Here is a 20,235-nt window from a genome sequence, read left to right as displayed (position 1 = left end):
TTTTAACAGCTCACATCAAGCCATTTTCATTCCACTCTGATGTCAGTACATTTTTCACACTGTCAAGAGGAAATCTAAATTCCCTTTGAAACTAAATTTGCATTGAAACAACTCAAAGCATCGAAATTATCAACATGAAATGTGCAACTGAGCCTCAATCATTATTTATTTGTAGAATTTTTAACATTTTCAAATCTCGCAAAAATATTAATGGCTTTTCATAAATATTGATAGAAATGGTAAATTGCTTTTGTAATGAACTTAACTTTCTTTCTGTGTATTGTTGATTTAGTAACAATGTCTTTACTTAGCTAATTTATGCCTCAAAATCTATAATCTATAAGTAACATATAATTTTTAAATGTATGGTAATTTAGCTTTACTACAAAGAGGTGATTTAAAATAAAAGAAATGAAATATCGCAATACTTGCTTCAAATTTGTTTTGTTTTTATTCAAATTTATTTTAACGAATGGTTTCACGCACCATTAAAACAGCCATTTTGAGAATTATCCGTAATGTATCGCATCTAATGATATCTTTGCATGCGAAGTATACTTATGTCCTGTCAGAAAATATCGAATTTCAAGCATGTTTAGAAGTCAATAGTTAGCATTCGTAGTGGCAGCAAACACTTTGTATGTTGAAATATCCAAGCATATTGCTTGTCTCTATTATCTGTGAATTCTTTTTCTTTAGTGTATATTGATTATCTGAAAGTATAGAAAATGACATTCAAATATTTCTAAATTTCCGAACTCTTTCGTGTTAATGGTTATTTATTTACATTTTTGCTCAAATTTAAAAAAATCCAATAACCAAAAAGTTAAGAATATTGAAGGTTGTAATTGATGAATAATTTATTCCATGGAACACAGCAAATTGCTTTAAAGAAGTGATGTTTTATTTTCATAAAAAAAAATTAATTTGAGAGTATATGTCTCCTAAATTAGAATTCGCAATTTATCATGCTTAGCTTGCGTGTCGATACTTATGCTGTATTTTAACTGTATACGTGTACTGCATCTTCCTCTCATTTGCGCATGCACCTGTACTATTTCAATATCGAGAAAAATGAGAGAGAGTCTTCAAAATTAAACATTTCAATGAACATCTCACCTTTACTCGAAATAGTATCGTCCCAGTGTGGTAGATTGGAAACGAACAGTAGATGCAATAAATTTTTAGCTTCTATAATTTAATTAACTTATTTTTAAAAGCTTAAGAGTGTGATTAAGATAAAACATAAAAATGCTATTACGGATTTTAAGCGATTTAATTATAATTATTTTATTACAGTTTAATGCAATTTGTGATAGGTAAAATGCTTCTTTTCTTTAATTCATAGTTTTTCATCCATTTATTAATTCTTTCTCAAAAATGTATTCTTTCAATTCACTTCCTACTTTATGTATTTTACTATATTTTTTATTCATTACTTAGTAGTTTTTATGATTTTTTGTGATATTTCATAAATTTCTAGTTTTAATAGATGTGTTACAATTTATCTGACAGTACGCAGAGGCTTCTAACTCTGGTCATACTAAATAGATTCAAGTGTTACTTCATATATATGTTATCAAGATCATTATCGACGGAGGTTTCTGTTGAAGAAAAAAACAGTTCGAAAGTTCACCATCAGGTGGCGCTTTAGAGCAGTGAGAAGAAAGATAAGAGGTCAAAATACAGAAAATAACAGAATATTTTATTTATTTACACGCCTGCTTGTTTTATGCCGGTCAACAATATGCATATGCATCATTTAAACATGGCTTTAGCAGTACAGCACCATCTATCAACAATATTTCAAAGTATTTTTCGACGGAAATCTCAGCCTGATGATCTCACTTTCAACCCAAATGACCCTATGTTCGGTTGAACCGTCATTTCAATTGTAACCACTCTGCAATTAAGTTTCAGATTGCAAAGACTCTTTTTTTTTCAGTAAATATTCATTGGACTGTTGCTTAGAAATTTTGCCGGAAAACTACGAACTTTATAAAGCCACTGGAAGTGAAGGTAATTAATTTAAAAATCTTTACTTAAATACTACTATTAAAACTCTACTACAACACACACTATTATAAAAACAAAATTTAATAGTCAAAAATGTTCTTTCAAATTGGGAAATCCGATCCCAAATTTTCAAGCTGTTAATAACTATTATTATTTAGAGAAAACAGTCCTTAATTTGTTTCATGTACAATTGTTCACTAAATACAATAGTAAGTACCTATACTAGCATGATATACAGTTTATTAAATACAAAAAAATTCGTTGTAAGATACCTTGGAACAAAAAAATGATAGAAAAACTGAAGCTATTTAATGTTAGAGTTCCTGACTTAAAAGAGAGTTACGACAAGTAGCTTAAAAATTTTCTGAATGGAGTTATGAAAGAGATTGACTATGAAATCAGTTGTTGAAATCTTTGCGAAATTCCCTGAAATATCATTTTCCGCTTCTAAATGATTTTAGCGGTATCAAGTTACATTTTTTTATACTAGCCAAGGGGAAACATCAAAGTTGTGCAAATGAATTATTGATAAACTGATTCAGTTCTTTAAATATAAAAATATAACTTTATATTTAGCTCAGTTGTACAATTTTTTTCCGATGACTAACTTCTTAGCAAAAAAGTTAATATTCATCAAATATAAACTGTTTATTTGACAAATAATAACATAAATAATGTAGTAAAAGAGTAAGGCATAGTTATGATAGATTTTAAAATGTAACTATATTTCACAAAAAAATGAAAAATTAAGAATATTTATACCTTGTACACTAAAGGTTAAGTTTAAGAATAAGAAAAATTATTTTAGATTACAGTTTTCATCAAAAATTATGGCAGTTATATGCGTCGAATACAAGTTACAAGGACACTGTCATGTTGCGAGATCCATGATTAATTGATAGGATGGCAATGGGCTTAACCGAACGGACAAGGCTTTCCCTTAGCCGGGCACACTCAAATAATGGTCTTAATTAAGATCTGTTCCTTCTAAGATGCTCTTCAGACTTTCATAGCCATGAGTCTATTTTTCTGGATTGCAGTTCGGCACATTACATCTCTCACAGAATCTTAGCCAACATTGAATATAAATGCATTTTGTTTTTCTTTTCAATCATAGATGTCCGAATACTTATTGGTAAATATGGTAGATCGTGTAGGTTGTTGCACCCCTTGATTCGGCCAAAAGGTTATTAAAAAGAAAGGTTATTAGAAAGGTTATTAGAAATAAATAATACAAATCATTTTCGAGAACATTTATATAATATACGTAAATAAGCATATTCATTTATATAATGTTTTTAATTTGAACTTTCTTCAAATACAGTTTATGTCGCTTTTCAAGTCCTAGATATTGGGGAAATTGACGAGGGCTCTATGGTAAGTGCACTTATTTGACATTATCTTTTTATTTCAAAATTAAAATCAATCTTATTGTTAAGAGCATACTCAGACATGAAACAAAGAACTTAAAATGTCACTGCCGATATATGTATACTTTTTCCTGTAAATTTATATTTTTAAAGAAAAGAAAATCTGCTTTTTCATAGGTTTCAATTTTTCAAAAAGAAAAAATTTTCTTGCGTACTGTCAGACTTCAATCTAGTAGAGGAAGCATTGAAAAGTTTACTCACTTTCTGCATGTGTACTTATATTTTTTTAATGTAATAAAATTTCTAAATTACAATCAATCTAATTGTTAAGAGCATACTCAAATATGAAACAAAGAGTAAAAAATGTCACTGCATAAATATGTATAATTTTTCATATAAATTTATATTTTTAAAAAAAATATATGTATGTTTTCTCATATGTTTTAATTTTTCAAAAAGAATAAATTTTCTTACGTATTGTCAGTCTTCAATCTAGTAGAGGAAGCATTGAAAAGTTTACTCCCTTCTTGCATGTGTACTTATATTTTTTAATGAATAAAATTTCTAAATTAAAATCAATCAAATTGTTAAGAGCATACTCAAATATGAAACAACGAATGAAATATGTCACTCCACAAATATGTATAATTTTTCATGGAAATTTATATTTTTAAAGAAAAGAAAATCTATGTTTTTTCATAGTTTTCAATTTTTCAAAAAGAAAAGATTTTCTGGCGTACTGTCAGACTTCTATGTAGTAGAGGAAACCTGGGAGAGTTGACTCCCTTTTTGCATATATTTTACTAATATAACTTTTACTTATATATTTACATAACTTTCATTTTTTTAATGTAATAAAATTTCAAAATTGACATTATTTGATAGTTTATCATTTGTTTAAATTATTATTTTCTAGTTAAATTTCAAACTACTCATTTTATTAATGATTTTTTAAAAATGCGAAAACGTGTTTAAACTTCCTTGCTTAAAGGTAGTTTGACACTTTTTGACTCATGGGATTGAAACCTATTTATGAAAACCTATTATAAAGTAATAATTAAATGTCTAAAAAACTTTGCAAGCAATAGCTGTACTTAAAGAGTGTCGAATACTGATAAAGCTTTGATACTTTTAAAGTGATAAGTTAAAGAGGAAAAATAACGGTTTTGCACTGAAACTTTAGAATGAATTTAGTTTATATCAGTGAAACGCTATATCAGTGAACTGAAAACACTTTTTATTATTCGTTTCTTTGTTTGTTTATTGCTGTTCTTTATATTTTTTGATTTTTTTTTTTCATACTGTGACTCTTCTCAATTTCTTGACAAGATTATTTGATAAAACCTTAGATTTAATACATTTCCCTTAATTGCCATTTTGTTAATAAATACAATAAAATAGAAAGTAAAGTTAAACATATATATATATATTGATTTTAGTAAATTAATGTTAATAAAAAAAAATTCTATTTGTTTTTTCAGAAAAGTAATTTTTGTATGCATTAATGTCAGATGGCAAAGGAAAGAAAAATTTGCACAAAAAAAAATTACTTTTCTGTATGAAAATACTATGTGTTGTTTCTCCTTGATTTCACTTGCAAATGACTGATAGACTGAAAAAATTGAGCATTCCGCTTATTACCGAGGTCAATCTAGTGCACTTTAATCTAAGTAGAGCAAGCGGACTGTTATATTTCTCTGTTTTTGTCGCCAATATTAGTGTCCCTCCTGTCACGTGAGTCCTCTCTTATGGCGATTTTGGCTGATTTCGTTTGCTAAATTAGATGAGTTCTCCTTCCGAGTAGATTTGTATTTTGTGCTTTTAAAAGCACAGAAAGAAAGTTAAGAGTTTCAGGAATTCAAGTATAAGCTTTTCCTGACGATAAAATATTTGATCTTATTTCAACGAGATTAAAAGCCATTTTAGATTAACTAAATTAAAAGTAATTTTAAAATTCCAAAGTTCTAATAATTATGAATAAACTGTATAAAAATGACCACGTTTTTACGAAATTACGAAGATTTTAATTTTTAATGGTTTTTAAAACCATCAAAAATTAACGGCAAAAGTGATAAAACTCATTATAACAAAACTCATTTCTATTAAATTCAGTAGTTTTCCAAAAAAGCTGAAATTATTTTTTAACAGTCTTGCATAATAATTTTTTTATTGCTTTAACTTTAAAAACCGCGTTTAAATTTTAATCTCTCATAGATTTTATAATAGCACAGCCTCTTGTAAAATCATGATTATCTTTTCGAGTATTTGGAATTTTTGAAAACGTTTACAAAAAATAACTTTTAGCATGTTAAGGACTAAAAAAATGGGAATAAAAAGAGCTGCATTAACAAAAGAAACTTTTCTAAAAACCAGCTTGACTCTTTCAAACTTTCCGATTTAATTTAAACTTTATACCTGGTAAGATTAACCAGCTATAATACCACTTCTAGTATATTCCCATTTTTTTAAATGTGTTATTGCAATTAAAAAAGTCTGAAGATTTCCTCAAGAAACTAATAATTAAGTTTTAAAAACACTTTGCAGTATTTATTGAATAGTTTTGTAAAAATCTCCTATAACACTTCTTATCTGTAATCAAATGTATTTTATAAACCAAACTAACTCAAATTGAGCGGCTATCGAAGAATTTATTCTTTCAAAAGAATTATGGAAAGATTAAAAAATAAAATGTAAATAAGCGAAGCAGAAATGAAACAAATATGTCTCCAAAACTTCAATTAGTACGCTTTAGAAATATTTTTTTCTAAAAAAAATTATGTATTAAGAATAATTTCTATATAATCTTTACTTTATGGTCAATGTGTTTTCTTACATTTTTATAATCACGTATAATTTTAAAAGTATAATTTTAGTGTTTAGAATGATTAAATGCAATAATCAGGATTAATTTGTTATTTTAATGAAAAGAAGGATACTCTAAAAGTTTATTCATGAGGTTAATAGTGCAATCGTAATACCTGAAATTGATAAATACTTACCTGCGCCCCAAAAAGACCGTATTTTAAGATCTTTTTCCTTAAAATTCGAACATCGAACATTATTGGGTCTGAAGATTTCAAAATTGATCACGCTTTATACAGTAAACCGTATGAATTATAAATATATTTACAAGTGTTTAAGCATGTACAATTTATGCTTGCCGTAAAAATCATTGAACGTGCTGTCCATTTATGAAAATTAGGTTAAGACATTTATTTAGAAGAAACATTTAAAAGTGTTTTAAAAATTGATTTCCATCATTTATCTTTATTTGTATCTGTATTTGTATTTGTATTGCATTAATCATTTATCTTTATTTGTATCTAATTACAGAGTTATCTTTTTCATGTATACGTAAACACAGCCTGGAAAGATAACAGAATAGAATTTAATAAGTTGAATTTCACAAAACCCTCCATTTTCTTACCTGCTTGTTGCCTAAAGAACATTTGGAATCCTGATATATTTTATGAAACAGTTAAACATATCGAAAATTTCCAGAGCTCTGAGATAGATTTAACTTTAGAAGTATTTTCAGGTGGCACACTTTTTAAAAGTAAAAGGTAAGTACACCCTAATTAGTAAAAAAAAATTATAAAGCTAAAAGATCTGTACGTCGTAGAAGCTGTTTCATTTAAAGGCTTCGTAATTAGATAATAATAAGTCGTATTTAAGCCATAAATATTATTCATATTCCAAATAAAGTTAAAATTGCAACATTTTTTTCACTGTTAAAAAATTTTATTCTAAACTTAGAGTAAAGTAACCGGCCGCAGTCTGTCTATGCAATTAACCGTAAAGTTTACGGTAAAGAACATTTTTTCCCTGATGATTTCAAAACCGTTTACAGCTACTAATATAAGATGATGAATATAAAACTATGCGGCTTTTTTACCATTTACTACAAACATGGTTCAAAAATCGTAAGTGCAAAATTATTTTCCTCCACATGGTACTCAGCACTTTATTTATGATTTAAAAATATAATTTTAATTTATCTACACTATCAGAACGTTACTTCTTTAAATTGCATCAGATAAAAAAAATACATGTTAAAAAATCACATTGTGATATTTTGATTTTAAAAAAAATACATGCTGGCCGTGTCATTATTATTATTTTTTTAATTTTTACGTTTTTTGAAGATTTTGCAGCAATAGAATAGGAAAAGTAACAAAATAAAGTAATAAAACAATAAAGAATCTTAATTCTATTCTGGTTCAATTTACGGTAAAGAGTACAATCACTCAGGGTGCCAATACGTTTTACAGTAAAATACCATATCTGATAGACCGTAATTTTTAAAGTATTTGCTGTAATATTACTGACTCACCGTAATTAAATAAAAATTATTGTCAAAATTACAGTAGGAAATTTACGGTAAAAATGAATTTTCCGGAAAATGCATCCAAAGGTACCGGAACTTTTTACCGTAATTTGATCCGGAATTTTTTACAATGCAAAATGAATTGGCTATTGCTTTGAAGGTCAAAGCAATAATAAGTTTCAAATTAGGTTGCTTATTTAAGAGATTTTGCGCACCTTTCTGTCCGATTAATTTTTTCCTCCAGCCTAACTAGATCTATAAAGTGAATCGTAAAGCAAATAAAAAGTTTAGTAATTACTGACCGGTTGGAGATTGTGTAGTACGAACTTGCATAAGAGGGAGGCAGAAGATAACCTCTCAGAAAAGTGAGCAAACTCTTTCTATTGATGCGGTATAATACTTTAACTAACCTTGTTATTTTTAGATACTTATTCAAATCTGGCTGCAATATGGATTTTACATATTATCCATTTGATGTTCAAAAATGCTTATTTTTAGTAGGGATGAGTAAGTACATTTATGATTATTGATGTATGAACTTTCCAACACCATAAATAATGCCATGTTCTTTTAAAAACCTAATACACTCCAAATACGTAAAAAGTGAAATCAAAATTGAGTGGCTCAAACTCCTGGCAGTTCCTCTAACTAAACTTCCGGAACTAAATTATCCAAATAGCAGCTAAGCTTCTCCAGTTTAAGAAACAAAAATTCAACTCCGTTGGGGAAAAAGATGTGTTTATTCAGATTAAGTCGTTTTTGTGTCTGATTTCGTATTGTGGTACGTGTATTATCAATAATGTTAACATTCATCTATGAATAGTTGTCCCTTCATATAATTAAGTTAACATGTATTATATACTAGTGAATTGGAATTGTGTTTTTGTATTGGTAGACATACTAAAGTATTATCCCACCAGAATTTTATCTGTGATATATTCGATGTACGTATACCACTAGTTGATTCATTGTTGTTTTATGAGAAGCCGAGTGAAATGTATTAATATTAAAGTACTTTTGAGTGCTGATCGTGAGAGCTCTACAAAGATATCCTTACTACAACATAATTATCATTATTACAACATGTATTGTTATTATTTCTACAGTCAGTAAAAGCTGTTAAATAGCAAAAGTCATAATATCTGCTAATTTAAAATGCTCTAAAATAGTGGACAGCTTGCAAAATGTTTGGAGTTGGGAATTATCACGTGCATTTTTATCGAGTTTTAACTCTTTTTCCTTAATTTATGAACACAAAGTAAAATTTATCCAAGAAAAGCTACTACGTTCGAACTATCGGGAACAAAATCACAAACGGACAAAAGTAGCATAAGACAAAATATAATGGAAAATAAGGCCAGACTAATAAAATATTCCATCTATAAAAAAAATAATTTCATTTAAAGATGATGTTTAAGCATTTTGCGTACACAAGATTGTCCTGGAGATAGACAGGGGATAATCAATAATTTTCCGTAACTGTATAAAATTTAATTTTATTTTTAATGAATTTCATTTAGTGCATCCTGACTCTGAGGCTACTTTAAAATGGATTGATGACGATAAAAGTCCCTTTAAAGACGCAGTTCAAGTCCTTGAAATGGTTCGACACCCAGAACCTCTTCAGTTTTACCTTTTGAAACCAACTTTACATTCCATCACTGAAATCTTCGGAGACCGTAAGTATTGATTGCTGGGATTCGAACCAATTTCCCCTCATTGGAAGGTAAACCTTCTATCCCCTTAGTCACATGACAATAGATTTTATTTTATTTCATAACTGTAGTTGAGCATCAGACCCACTTTTTGGGTTTAGGACTACTAATGTTCAACTCCGTAGGTTTCTAATTTTGAGCCCAATCCAGAAGACAAGGGAACACCTAGATCAAGTATTGGTAAAACTTGCCTTCGTGGAGGACTTTTCGATGGAACTAACCGGCATTTGCGTTACATGGAGAGGAAGACCACGAGATCATCCCATGGTTAGCCTGATGGCAAGGGAACTCTAACCCATGATCCATCTACCACTGAGGATATTTTACATCAATACATTGGTCGGTGTAAACCGGATTCGTATCAATCAGCCATCACTGGGATTTGATCTCTCTCAAAACAATTTTTTTTTATATATTTAAAAAAAATCATTATAAATGCGTAAATATTGGTATAATACAATCGGAATATTAATATTTTTACCATCGTGCTCCCTGCATATTTTTTACAAATCTGAATGATTTCAGTTTTTTTTTCTTTAATATTTATTCTTGATTTTATGCTAAAGCTTTTAATTTTTATTGAAAGGAGAAGAATTTTTAACGAAATTTGACTTTTATTCAACAGATTTAAGTCGAATTAATTTCACTTTATGTTGTACCCAATATTTAAAATGTTTGAATGCACTATAGTTTAAACAAAATAAACTCTGGTGATGATTGATTACAAAATTAGCAAATTAATGTGATTTAAAGCTCAAAATGTTTTTTTTTTATCATCGATAAATAATTCAGCATATCCTCAAAATTCAGTATTTGTTAATGAACTTTATTAAAAGAAAAGTATACGACGTAAATAAAGTACTCTGGCGTTAGAATTTCAGATTCTTAAAAAAAATTAGCCTTGAATATATTTGTACTATTTTTCCTTCCTTGGTTTCAAGCTGATCTAAATACTTAAATACTGAGCATAGTATTGGGTTTTATCCCTTTCTTGTCATTATTATGTACGAAATTCTTCAAATCATTATTTTTTTTAAATAACCAATATTTTTTTGGAAAACCTGTAAAATATTACCATTTTTGTTTCATTTGATTTATCAAATTACTCTAGAGGCCTTTTGAAACCATTTATGGAAAATTCTCTTTCAATTAAATTAGTAATTTCTAATTTAAAGTATAAAAAAAATTAATTCAAGTATGAAGTTGAAATTGCTGAAGTTATTTTTTCCAAATATCAAATTGTAAACAAGCTAAGGAAGGATTAGCTGCTGTTCTGAAAAGTATAAGTAATCTTGTCATAATTTGTAATTAATTACTAATGTAGTTGGAGGGTAATTTTCCATTTAGGAGTCCTCTTGAGAGTTTTTTATTAAGAATGAATTATTATTATGTTAAGAGTTAATTAAGAATTAATTATTAATATTATTAAAGAAAACGTAATTTTTTTCAATCATTTTTTCCTTCAAAATGAATGCTTTATTTAAATAACAGGCACTTTTATTCCAAAATAATTGACTATCATAAACAAAAACGTGATATCAAATGTTGTTTTCGCGTGGAATAATACAAATTTCTCGTTATTATGATCTTTTTGTTTAACCTTCAAACATATATTCTTTCGTCATTAATCATCCTTTCTTCCTCTTACTTTATTAATTGCAGGTTCTTATACAAGTCTTATCACTAATATCACTCTAGTTCGAAGGCTGTCGGGCAGCATTATTAACACGTACACCCCCTCAACTCTTATTGTCATAATGAGTTGGATTACTTTTTGGTTAGAAACCGACGCTGTCCCTGCAAGAGTAGCTTTGAGTGTTACATCTTTATTAACCCTTTGCACACAGGTAAGGCATATATCATCAATGATTTTAATAATACTTCCACCATGCCATTGTAGGCATTACATATTTCTTACTATACACCCCAGTAAGGTATATATCATCTGGATTTTAATAATGCTTCTGTCGTGTCATTATAAAGAGTTAAAAATTTCTGAACTTTTAAATTTCGTTTAATTCCTTGATTTATATTTAATCTAATTGAGAGTAACATCTTTGTTAACACTATACACCCAGGTAAGGTACATATCATCGATAATTTTAATAATGTTTCTTTCATGGCAATATAGGCATTACAAATTTCTTAGCTTTTAAATAATTTCATTTCATTCTATTTAATCTCCATTGAATTTAACGTCTTTATCAACACTAAGCACCCAGGTAAAGCAGATATCATCTGTACTTTCAGTAATGTGAATTATGTCATCGCCGCCTATGACATGTTTCTACAAACAATTTTGTGATTAAAAATTACTAAATTAAAAGATTTTTTTTGTACTTTCACGCTTAAGAAGAAGAAAGCAAATAAGTAGCTATCCTTGAGAGAGGACCTTTAAAATTATACTTCAGAAAAACATACATTGAGGAAGTTTTAATTAAATAAATAAATAAAGTTAAAATAAATAAAAAAATTAACTGCGAGATAATTTCTATCACTGTTTTTTCATGCATCAAAATAAAACTGCAATAGCTATGAAATGATAAATTCTCCTGAACAACATTTTAGGTATAAAAAATGTTCATCAACATCAATCATCTTTATCGCTTTATTAATTGAAAATTTCTTTTTATATCATATGAATTTTTCTCTACAATACTTATAGTAGTATATTGAATTAAAACCATTATTCACTTACCATTACTTTTCTAAAATTTGCGAATACTTAAACTACAATTTCTATTCTTAATGTTGCTTTAAAAAGAAGAAACTGATGTAAAAATACATTAATAGCATTATATGTAAGAAAAAAAATTTCATTTTGTTTATTTTACTTTCAATAATTCTAAGAACATAATTTTTAAAGTCTGCAAGTCCGACGACATTTCGAGAGCATACTATGGAGGCATTGTAGGTATAGTGGGAATTTCTGGTACATTTTAGTTTGTAGTGAAAGAGAAATTACTGCAGAGACTTCGAACAAAAATTTGTTGCTTTATTTAGGTAGTATTTTTTTAAAGTAAACAAAACAAAATATGGCCATACTTATAATAGGATGCGACAAAGCTGCCTCTCTTTATGAGGTAAAGACACGTCCATATTTTCATGATAAATTTTTAAAAACTTTTTTTAAACTATTAACGGTCGAACAGATGGGCTCGCAGGTATCCAAAGACTCCAAAGGAAAACTCCTGAGGGTCCTAGTTGCTAACGGACACTCAGGAGCATAGGAAGAGATCCAAAGTTGTTATCGATCCGAGAGACTCAGGCATCCAAAGAAATCCGAATTATCGATTACTGTTATAACCAAGAAATTAATATTAAAGTTTATATAATCCTGCTACTACTTGATCACCAAAAAGACCCTGAGAATTTAATGTAACCCTGTAACTGTGACTAGATAAATAAAGCAGCATAAGAAAAATAGAATTAAAAACAAATTTTAATATTCGAATAGTCGCAACAATGAATAAATGAGTTATGCATTTGTATTGAATTAAAAAGTTAGCCGATTCATTGATAGTTAAAATATTTATATTCGCTTAATCTTATAATAAAAATCATTTAATTACTTTAGTTTAATCAAAATTGCATTCAGCATGATTAAAAATTAAATTTGTGAAATTTTAAAACCCAAGAAATACGTAATGTCTATAATGGCATACCACATACGTTCTCAAAATTTGGAGTGAACTAAACTAGAGACTGTCTTTTGCTATTATAATTTCTTATTATGCACAAAAATTTTGAGACTTTCTTAATATTTTCTGACGCCCGGTTTCTGAGTGGTAGCTCTTCGCGCTCCCGTGCCATAGGTCCTGGATTCGATCATGGAGCTAGGAGTAAGTGGAGAACACACTCCCATTGGCCCACTCCTTTCAAGGGGAAGCAACCGCGAGAGTTCTCCGTCGCCATCTTACTTGCTGCGTCGTTGTGCGCTCATACATCTTTCTATTTGTAGTTAATCCATGCTTTTTAACGGAGCTTGGAGGGCTGTTTTGAAGGGTTCTTAATTTGATTTAAAGTGTCGAGTTTAGTCTTTTAAGTTAAATAAGAGATCCATCCATCCAATCTTTCTCCATTTTTATTTAGCCGTTAGAATTTTCGTATTTCTAACTTTTAGAAAAAACATTTCAACTTGACAGAATTTTTAAAACAAATGGAATTCTTGGTAAAGTTAATATTAGGTCAAGTTCATTTAACAATCACTATNAACTTCGACAGAAATAAATAAAACTACAGCTGAAATTTTTATAAAGTAACATAAAACCTTAAGATGCAAGAAGTCATAATTAAAATAATATAATTAAAATAATAAGAAGTCCAAGAAAAAATAATAAGACAAAGTAAGACTACTCGAATAACGAATAAAATAAAAATGATAATGACTGTCCGAACATACGACAATTCAAGCATAAACGAGCTACAACTGCCAATGTTTTGAAGTATGTAAGATGGCCGACGGTTAATTTCGCGGTTAACATTGCTGAGCTTTCGGCTTCACGAATTTCTGCTAATGTCTCCTCCATCTACTCTTAGCTCCATGGATTCGATCCTCGGGCCGGGCAAGGTTTACTCAGCCTTTCATCCCTTCAGAGGGTCGATAAATGAGTACCAAGCATGCTTGAGAACTAAACACCGGGAGGCTTCGCGTTCGGCTAATCACCGGAACATCTGCTCCTGCACCCCAGAGCCCAAGGTCAAGAAAACTGAGATGGGCACATTAGGCCTTGGCCCTCTATGGGCTGTCACGCCACTGAGTTTAGTTTTTTCTTAATACTTTATATTTTGTTTTCGAGTATGAAAATTTGTATGAATAAATTTGACCAGTCTGTACCGAAAATTTCCTCATAACCATAAATAATAACGAAGGACAGTTTTCCAAAAGAATCTTAGCATACCTAAAGTTAGAATTTTTTAAGCAATAATATTTATATTTACTTTCAATCAATAATCCATATTTTTTTAAATGTATCAATTGCTTATATGAACTTATTTATGTAAAAGACCAATTTAAAGAAGTACCAAAATTTAAATAGAAGAATATTTCTTCAATTACAATATATTGAATAAATTATGAAAAGGATATGTGTTTCTTAAGAAGTTCAATAATTCTTTCTCATTGAGCTTTTCAATTTAAAATAAAATAACTAAATTTAAGAATAAAGAATTACATTTCTCTGACAACAATTCTCAGTTAAACGCTCTTTTTTAATAAGGGTCGTTTTTTAGAATCATAATTCAGCTTAATTTAATTATTTTCAGCAAATACATACACCAAGAATAAATTAGTAATATTAAAAATTTCGTTCTACACTTTAAATATTTTCAAAATAATTGGTAGTTTTTATTTCGGTTAGCATATTCATAGTTGCTAATAAACTTTTTTTTAAAAAAAATGCCGCCGAAAAAAATTCGATTATTTAGGGTCCCGTAGCCGAAACAAATTGGGGGAACTACATGTCTAGTCACAAATACTGTTCCATTAGTATACAGATAGTAATTTTTTTAATTAAATTGCTTTTTTCGTATCTGCGTTTGAATATTATTATATTTTGAAAGCTGCAAAAATTAGACTTCATCTACATTCCATTGTGTATTTTTTGTTTTACAGGTTGAACATTATAGATCTCAACTTCCACCTGTAAGCTACATGAAGGCAATGGATATTTGGTTATTCGTATGCATCTTTGTGGTTTTTTCGACTCTGGTTGAATTTGCAATATCATATAACATAGCTTCTAAATTGTGTGAAGATTGCTCAAACAATCAAAATGTAAGCATGCTGACAATTAATGTTAGATTCAGTAATATGATCAGGTGACACAAAATAGCCATACGTCAAATTAAAGGCTTTGCTTCAACTATTCTTGAACTTTATGAAATTTTATTAGCTAAAAGGGATAGACTAATTTTAGAAATAATGGTATGCTGATAAAGGCATTTTTGGTTTTATAAAAAATTGAAAAGTAAAAGAAAAGGAACAACTTTGCTCTTTGTTTTGCCTTCTATATTATAAACGTCTGCTCTATATTTTATTTAATCAGCTAAGTTCACATACTGAGAATGTACAGGGCTATTCATAATTCCCTCCGCCTGTAAACGCCATTTTTCTTTACTACAACTGGCTTCAGTGGTACATGTTACTGCCATCTACCGGCAACTGCTTAAATTAAAGTTGAATACTTTCAGAATAATTTCATATGTTCTTTTTTGCCATATTCGTCTTCGTTTTTTTACTATAACGCTTCGAAATTCCGGAGGGAATTCTGAATAACCCTGTATATTCTACATTTTCAAGATCAAACCCTCTTTAACAGCAAATCTGTTTTTGTATAAATAAATATAATTTTTAAATTCATGTAACGTAGAGTGCAAAATTATTACAATGTTACGCTTTGACCATAGACGCGTTTTGTAACTCTTTTTAAGAATAATTTTCAAGAAAATTGTCAATTAAATATTAATCTCACAAAATGTATACAATTTTTGTACACATTTCCTCGTTATAATTGAAGAACCTGGGATCCCTAATTTCAAATTTAATGAAATTTTACAGCGGAAAAATTTCGAATATTAATTTTGAAGTACTAAAATAATATTACTGTTATAGCTTTAGTTCATTCTTTTAGCCCATGTAGACTGCAGCAATATATTTAATGTATATTTGTATGTATGATTGTTTTCATTTAAATTCACAATTCTGAACCAATTCGGACAAAATTAAAGCACAATGATAGTCAGTATCTACTCGAAAAATCTCCCCCTCCGACCACTTTTTCGCTAACTATAGCCTAAATGAAGAATTGTTGACTTACAGCTCTGTTTAATCGAAAATGAGTTCCATTGGGTTTTTTTTGTATTAATTCACGAAAACATATTATAAAAATATTGCTACTATTAAAAACACTTATTAAAACTATAATTTTAATTGTGTTGAATCTTGATTCTCAGGAAAAAGTGAAAGCAAAAAATTACAGCTATGTTCTAGGTGCAAATTCTGCTGGAAAAATTAGAGGATGGCCGAAATTGGTAGTATCTGTAGTACCATATTGCTTTGCTTGACAAAAATGATTAAATTAAAATGATTATTAAAAAAACTATTTGCATATTTACGATAAGTTTAATAATTAAGCTTGCAATTCAGCATTCTGAATTTTAAAAAAAGATACTGACCAAAATAACTTTTATTCTTATGATCGGATTTTCACAAACTAAGAGCAAATATAATGGTTCAAAGAGGTGACTTCAATTAATATGCGCTACTAACTAGTCGTGTAGCAAAATAACGCACATAAAAGTGCTTGCTATGAACAAAACATCTTTTTTTATAATCTCAATAGCGGACGAAAGTGTGCACCTTAATCTAATTTTCCTTTTTTACTTATTTCACCATATTTCAGAAAATTTTTAAGTGAATCATAAGCATTTTGCACTAAATTATAAAATCCATTTAATCGAAGATAATTTCATGTAAAAAAAAGTGGTTAATATTTATTTATCATATACAAATTACTGCGAATTCAATCAAATTGTTTTTGAGTTATAAAAGTATTTTGAGTTTAAAAAGTAAATGTATCTCGGGGACAATTTGACCAATTTTCATTAAATTTCTTATTTTGTCATTCAAATTTTCACAGTATAAATTTATTCTAAAATAATTTACGCTTAAAATTCAAAATTTTTTTCTACCATTTTTGCACAAAAATATTTAAATAGTAAGTAAAACTTAATTTTGATGAGAAATTATCTTTGAATAAACCTGAAATTAAATTATCTTTGGATTTTGTTTACGATCCAGTTCATTCAGAACTAATATTTTCTAATACTTAGATATCCATTGCATTATAGAAAAATTTTTAAATTTTCACAAACAAAACAGCCAGTCCAAAAAATTTTGAAAATTTTTTTCTTTAACTTAGAATTGCATAAAACTGATGTTTGAAAAAACTAACTTTTCAGGAAGAGCTACAAAATCATCTGAAAGAGAATAAGAAGCCAAATAAACGTATGGTTTTGTGCAGTTCTTGGTCAGACGATTCCAAAAATGTCAAAAAAGCAATCCATCCTCCTGAAAAATCTGCAGCTTCATATAAATTGGCAATCTGTTTGAAAACTCAAGACAACGTTGCGAAAAGTTGCGAAAGGAATAAACGTAAAAGCCAATTTGTGGACAACATGAGCAAAAAAATTTATCCCCTTTTTTTTACTTTATTTGCTGTAATATATTGGGCTTACTTTTTAAATAAAACTAAAATTTCTAACTCTTTATTTGTACATTATTGCTTTTTTTTCATTCATTAGTGCTTTATTTCCCCATTTTAGGACAAATATTGTCATAATAATCATTACTTTCAAGCAAAGAGATGAAAATGTAAGCCGGAAATTATTTTTTTTCCGGCTTACATTTCTTTTATCACTTCATAATAAAATTAAAGTTAACAATGGTTTGAAGTCGATCCTCATGAGATGAAACAATAATGAACAAAATTTGGTTTATAATTAATCAATTAAATAACCAATAAACAATAGTAAACTGTCAGTAAGGGTACCAAAAAATTCAAAAAGAATAGAAATGAATAAGAAATCAGGCTGACCAAAGGGCTGTAATACGATCAACAAAAAAATTGCCATGCTCTAATTCACCTTTACAGACATGTTAATAATGCAAAAGATCTTACAGTTAGAAAAATTTGACTTATGATTGAAATTACAACAGTGGTCGCTAACAATCAACTACTTTTTAATTTTGTAAGAAACAACTTTTAAAAGAAAAACAAAACAAACGCAGTTCATTTATTGTTTACTTTTATTAAAATTTACGCACACCGTTATTCTAAAAACTCAAAATCTATATCGTACACAAGGACTGCTGTTGCCAAAACATGGAATACTAAATATGTAATAAGAATATAATTAATGTTCACGTTCACACTTTTACAATTTCTTGATAACTAATAAGTCAAAATTTTTGAGTGCTTTTTACCAGGTCAATATGGCTCACTTTTTTTGATTTTCTCTTTTTTAATTTGTTTTCATTATCGACGCTAATTTAGTTCTAACAGTTAGCACATTCAACTTCTCACATTTTGATGTGGTAAGTAGCATGTTTTCCTTTAGAAACAATTTTAGCTTTCCTAAATTTCTTTTTCTTGTGAATTGGCGGACATTTATCCCTATCTAGTTTAAAGATGTGTTTGTTTATTCGATGCAGTGCATAATAAATTCGATCTATGAGAAAACAATGATGTCGATAGAATACCAATTATTAGATTTTAAATTTCATACCAAGTTGTAAACAATCAACTTAAAGGCCGGGATAGCCTGGTCGGTGGGGAGCTGTGCCCATGTACAAGAGCTCGTGGGTTCGATTCCTACCGGCCGAAGACTCCCCGAGTAGTAAATGGTGACTGATGCACGTTAAATCTATCGAGTTGCAAAGTCCTCCATGTTCCCATAACAAATCAATACCTCTGGGGGTACTGAGTCAGGAGTTTCATTTTCTTCTGGATTGGTCCAAAATTACAAGGCTACAGAGTTGAACATTAGTAGTCGTAAAACCAAAAATTGTGTCGGCTGTTCAACGACGGAAATAAAATAAAATAAAACAATCAACTTGTAGCTATCGTTACTTCAAATAACTACAGCAAAATAGCGATAGCAGAACTGAAATAGAACGAGCTGACTTTTCTTGTTGAAATATAACTTAATTGAGAAGATATGACTCGGAAAGATTGCAAATTTCTGCGTCTGATTTAACTCTTTGAATAACTTTGGTTTTCAACGAAATTCACAAAGTATACAAAATAATGTAAAAATTCATTTAAAGAAATTGTTCTACTAGAGCCAAACTTAAATAATTGTGACGAGTCTGGTGTTTTATTTCTTAAAACATTTTCTGCTCCTCAAAGAGATAAAACTAATTTCAGGATATTTTTATAAAGAAAAAATATAGTATGTATTCGTCGAAAATAGTTTGTATTCACCAATGATTTTGCTCATTTCCTTTTCTTTTATCTCTCAACGTTTTAGACATTTTGAATTTCCTCTTTATAGAGAAATTGCCATGTTTATTTTCAAAGACAGTCGCAAGAAGGTTTTTGATTTCTCCCATTTATTTCACCATTGAGTTATTGAATTATTACTACGAATTTTGAATAATTATTGAATCATTATTAATATATTATTTATTTTACCATTGAATTACTAATTGAATCATTTTACCATATAAATAATTTTACCGAAATTAAAATTTATGACAGTCAGACTTAACAAGGTTAGTCGAATAGCTGGCCGTTAAAAGATAGTGCCCTAAAAATGGGGATAGGTGCTTAGTCGTGGTTGGGTGTAGAGGTCAAGTAAATAAGGCTGCAGCTGGAGAATTCTTTCTTTTTAAAGTTTTTGTATTTTCTGTTGAATGACACGCGGTAAAAAAAAGATACCTTTGAGTTTATCTAATATTGTCATTTTACTTGGATTTCAGCAAGGAGTTGCTCATTGTCAGTTGCTCATAGTACCTCCATACGATCAGTTTTGATCATATTCCTCTGGAATTGCTCTCCTGTTCATAACAACGCTTGTTTTTCCGGTTAATTATTCATTTAGATGCAATTTAAATTCTCACAATTGCTTTACAACTACCTTCTTACGATTGTAATAAATGTGAGAAAAAAATTATAAATATTACAATGGAATATTGAAACAGTATTTCTTTATTATACTTACTGCGCTTTCAGTTAAGTATGTAACAATGTGTTTCGTAAATCGAATATAAAAATTAGTGTACTCCTAATACAGATTTTGAAAT

General features: G+C 28.8%; 1 protein-coding gene across 1 annotated transcript; it reads left to right on the top strand.

Annotated features, from left to right (window-relative positions):
- The first annotated feature begins 1,141 nt into the window (after nt 1–1,141).
- On the top strand, nt 1,142–19,965 carry LOC107445499 (glycine receptor subunit alpha-3). The gene is made up of 10 exons (XM_016059900.3): nt 1,142–1,319; nt 1,946–2,019; nt 3,341–3,393; nt 6,720–6,949; nt 8,138–8,220; nt 9,234–9,392; nt 11,091–11,275; nt 15,043–15,204; nt 17,391–17,702; nt 19,912–19,965. Exons 1-10 carry the CDS (start codon nt 1,252–1,254, stop codon nt 19,963–19,965), a joined length of 1,380 nt encoding a protein of 459 aa, XP_015915386.3. The 5' UTR covers nt 1,142–1,251.
- The last annotated feature ends 270 nt before the right edge of the window (nt 19,966–20,235 follow it).

Source organism: Parasteatoda tepidariorum, chromosome 7 (assembly GCF_043381705.1).
Source record: "Parasteatoda tepidariorum isolate YZ-2023 chromosome 7, CAS_Ptep_4.0, whole genome shotgun sequence".
In the NCBI taxonomy this organism is placed as follows: domain Eukaryota; kingdom Metazoa; phylum Arthropoda; class Arachnida; order Araneae; family Theridiidae; genus Parasteatoda; species Parasteatoda tepidariorum.
Note: the sequence above shows the minus strand (reverse complement) of the source record. Positions and strands in the feature narration are given on the sequence as shown.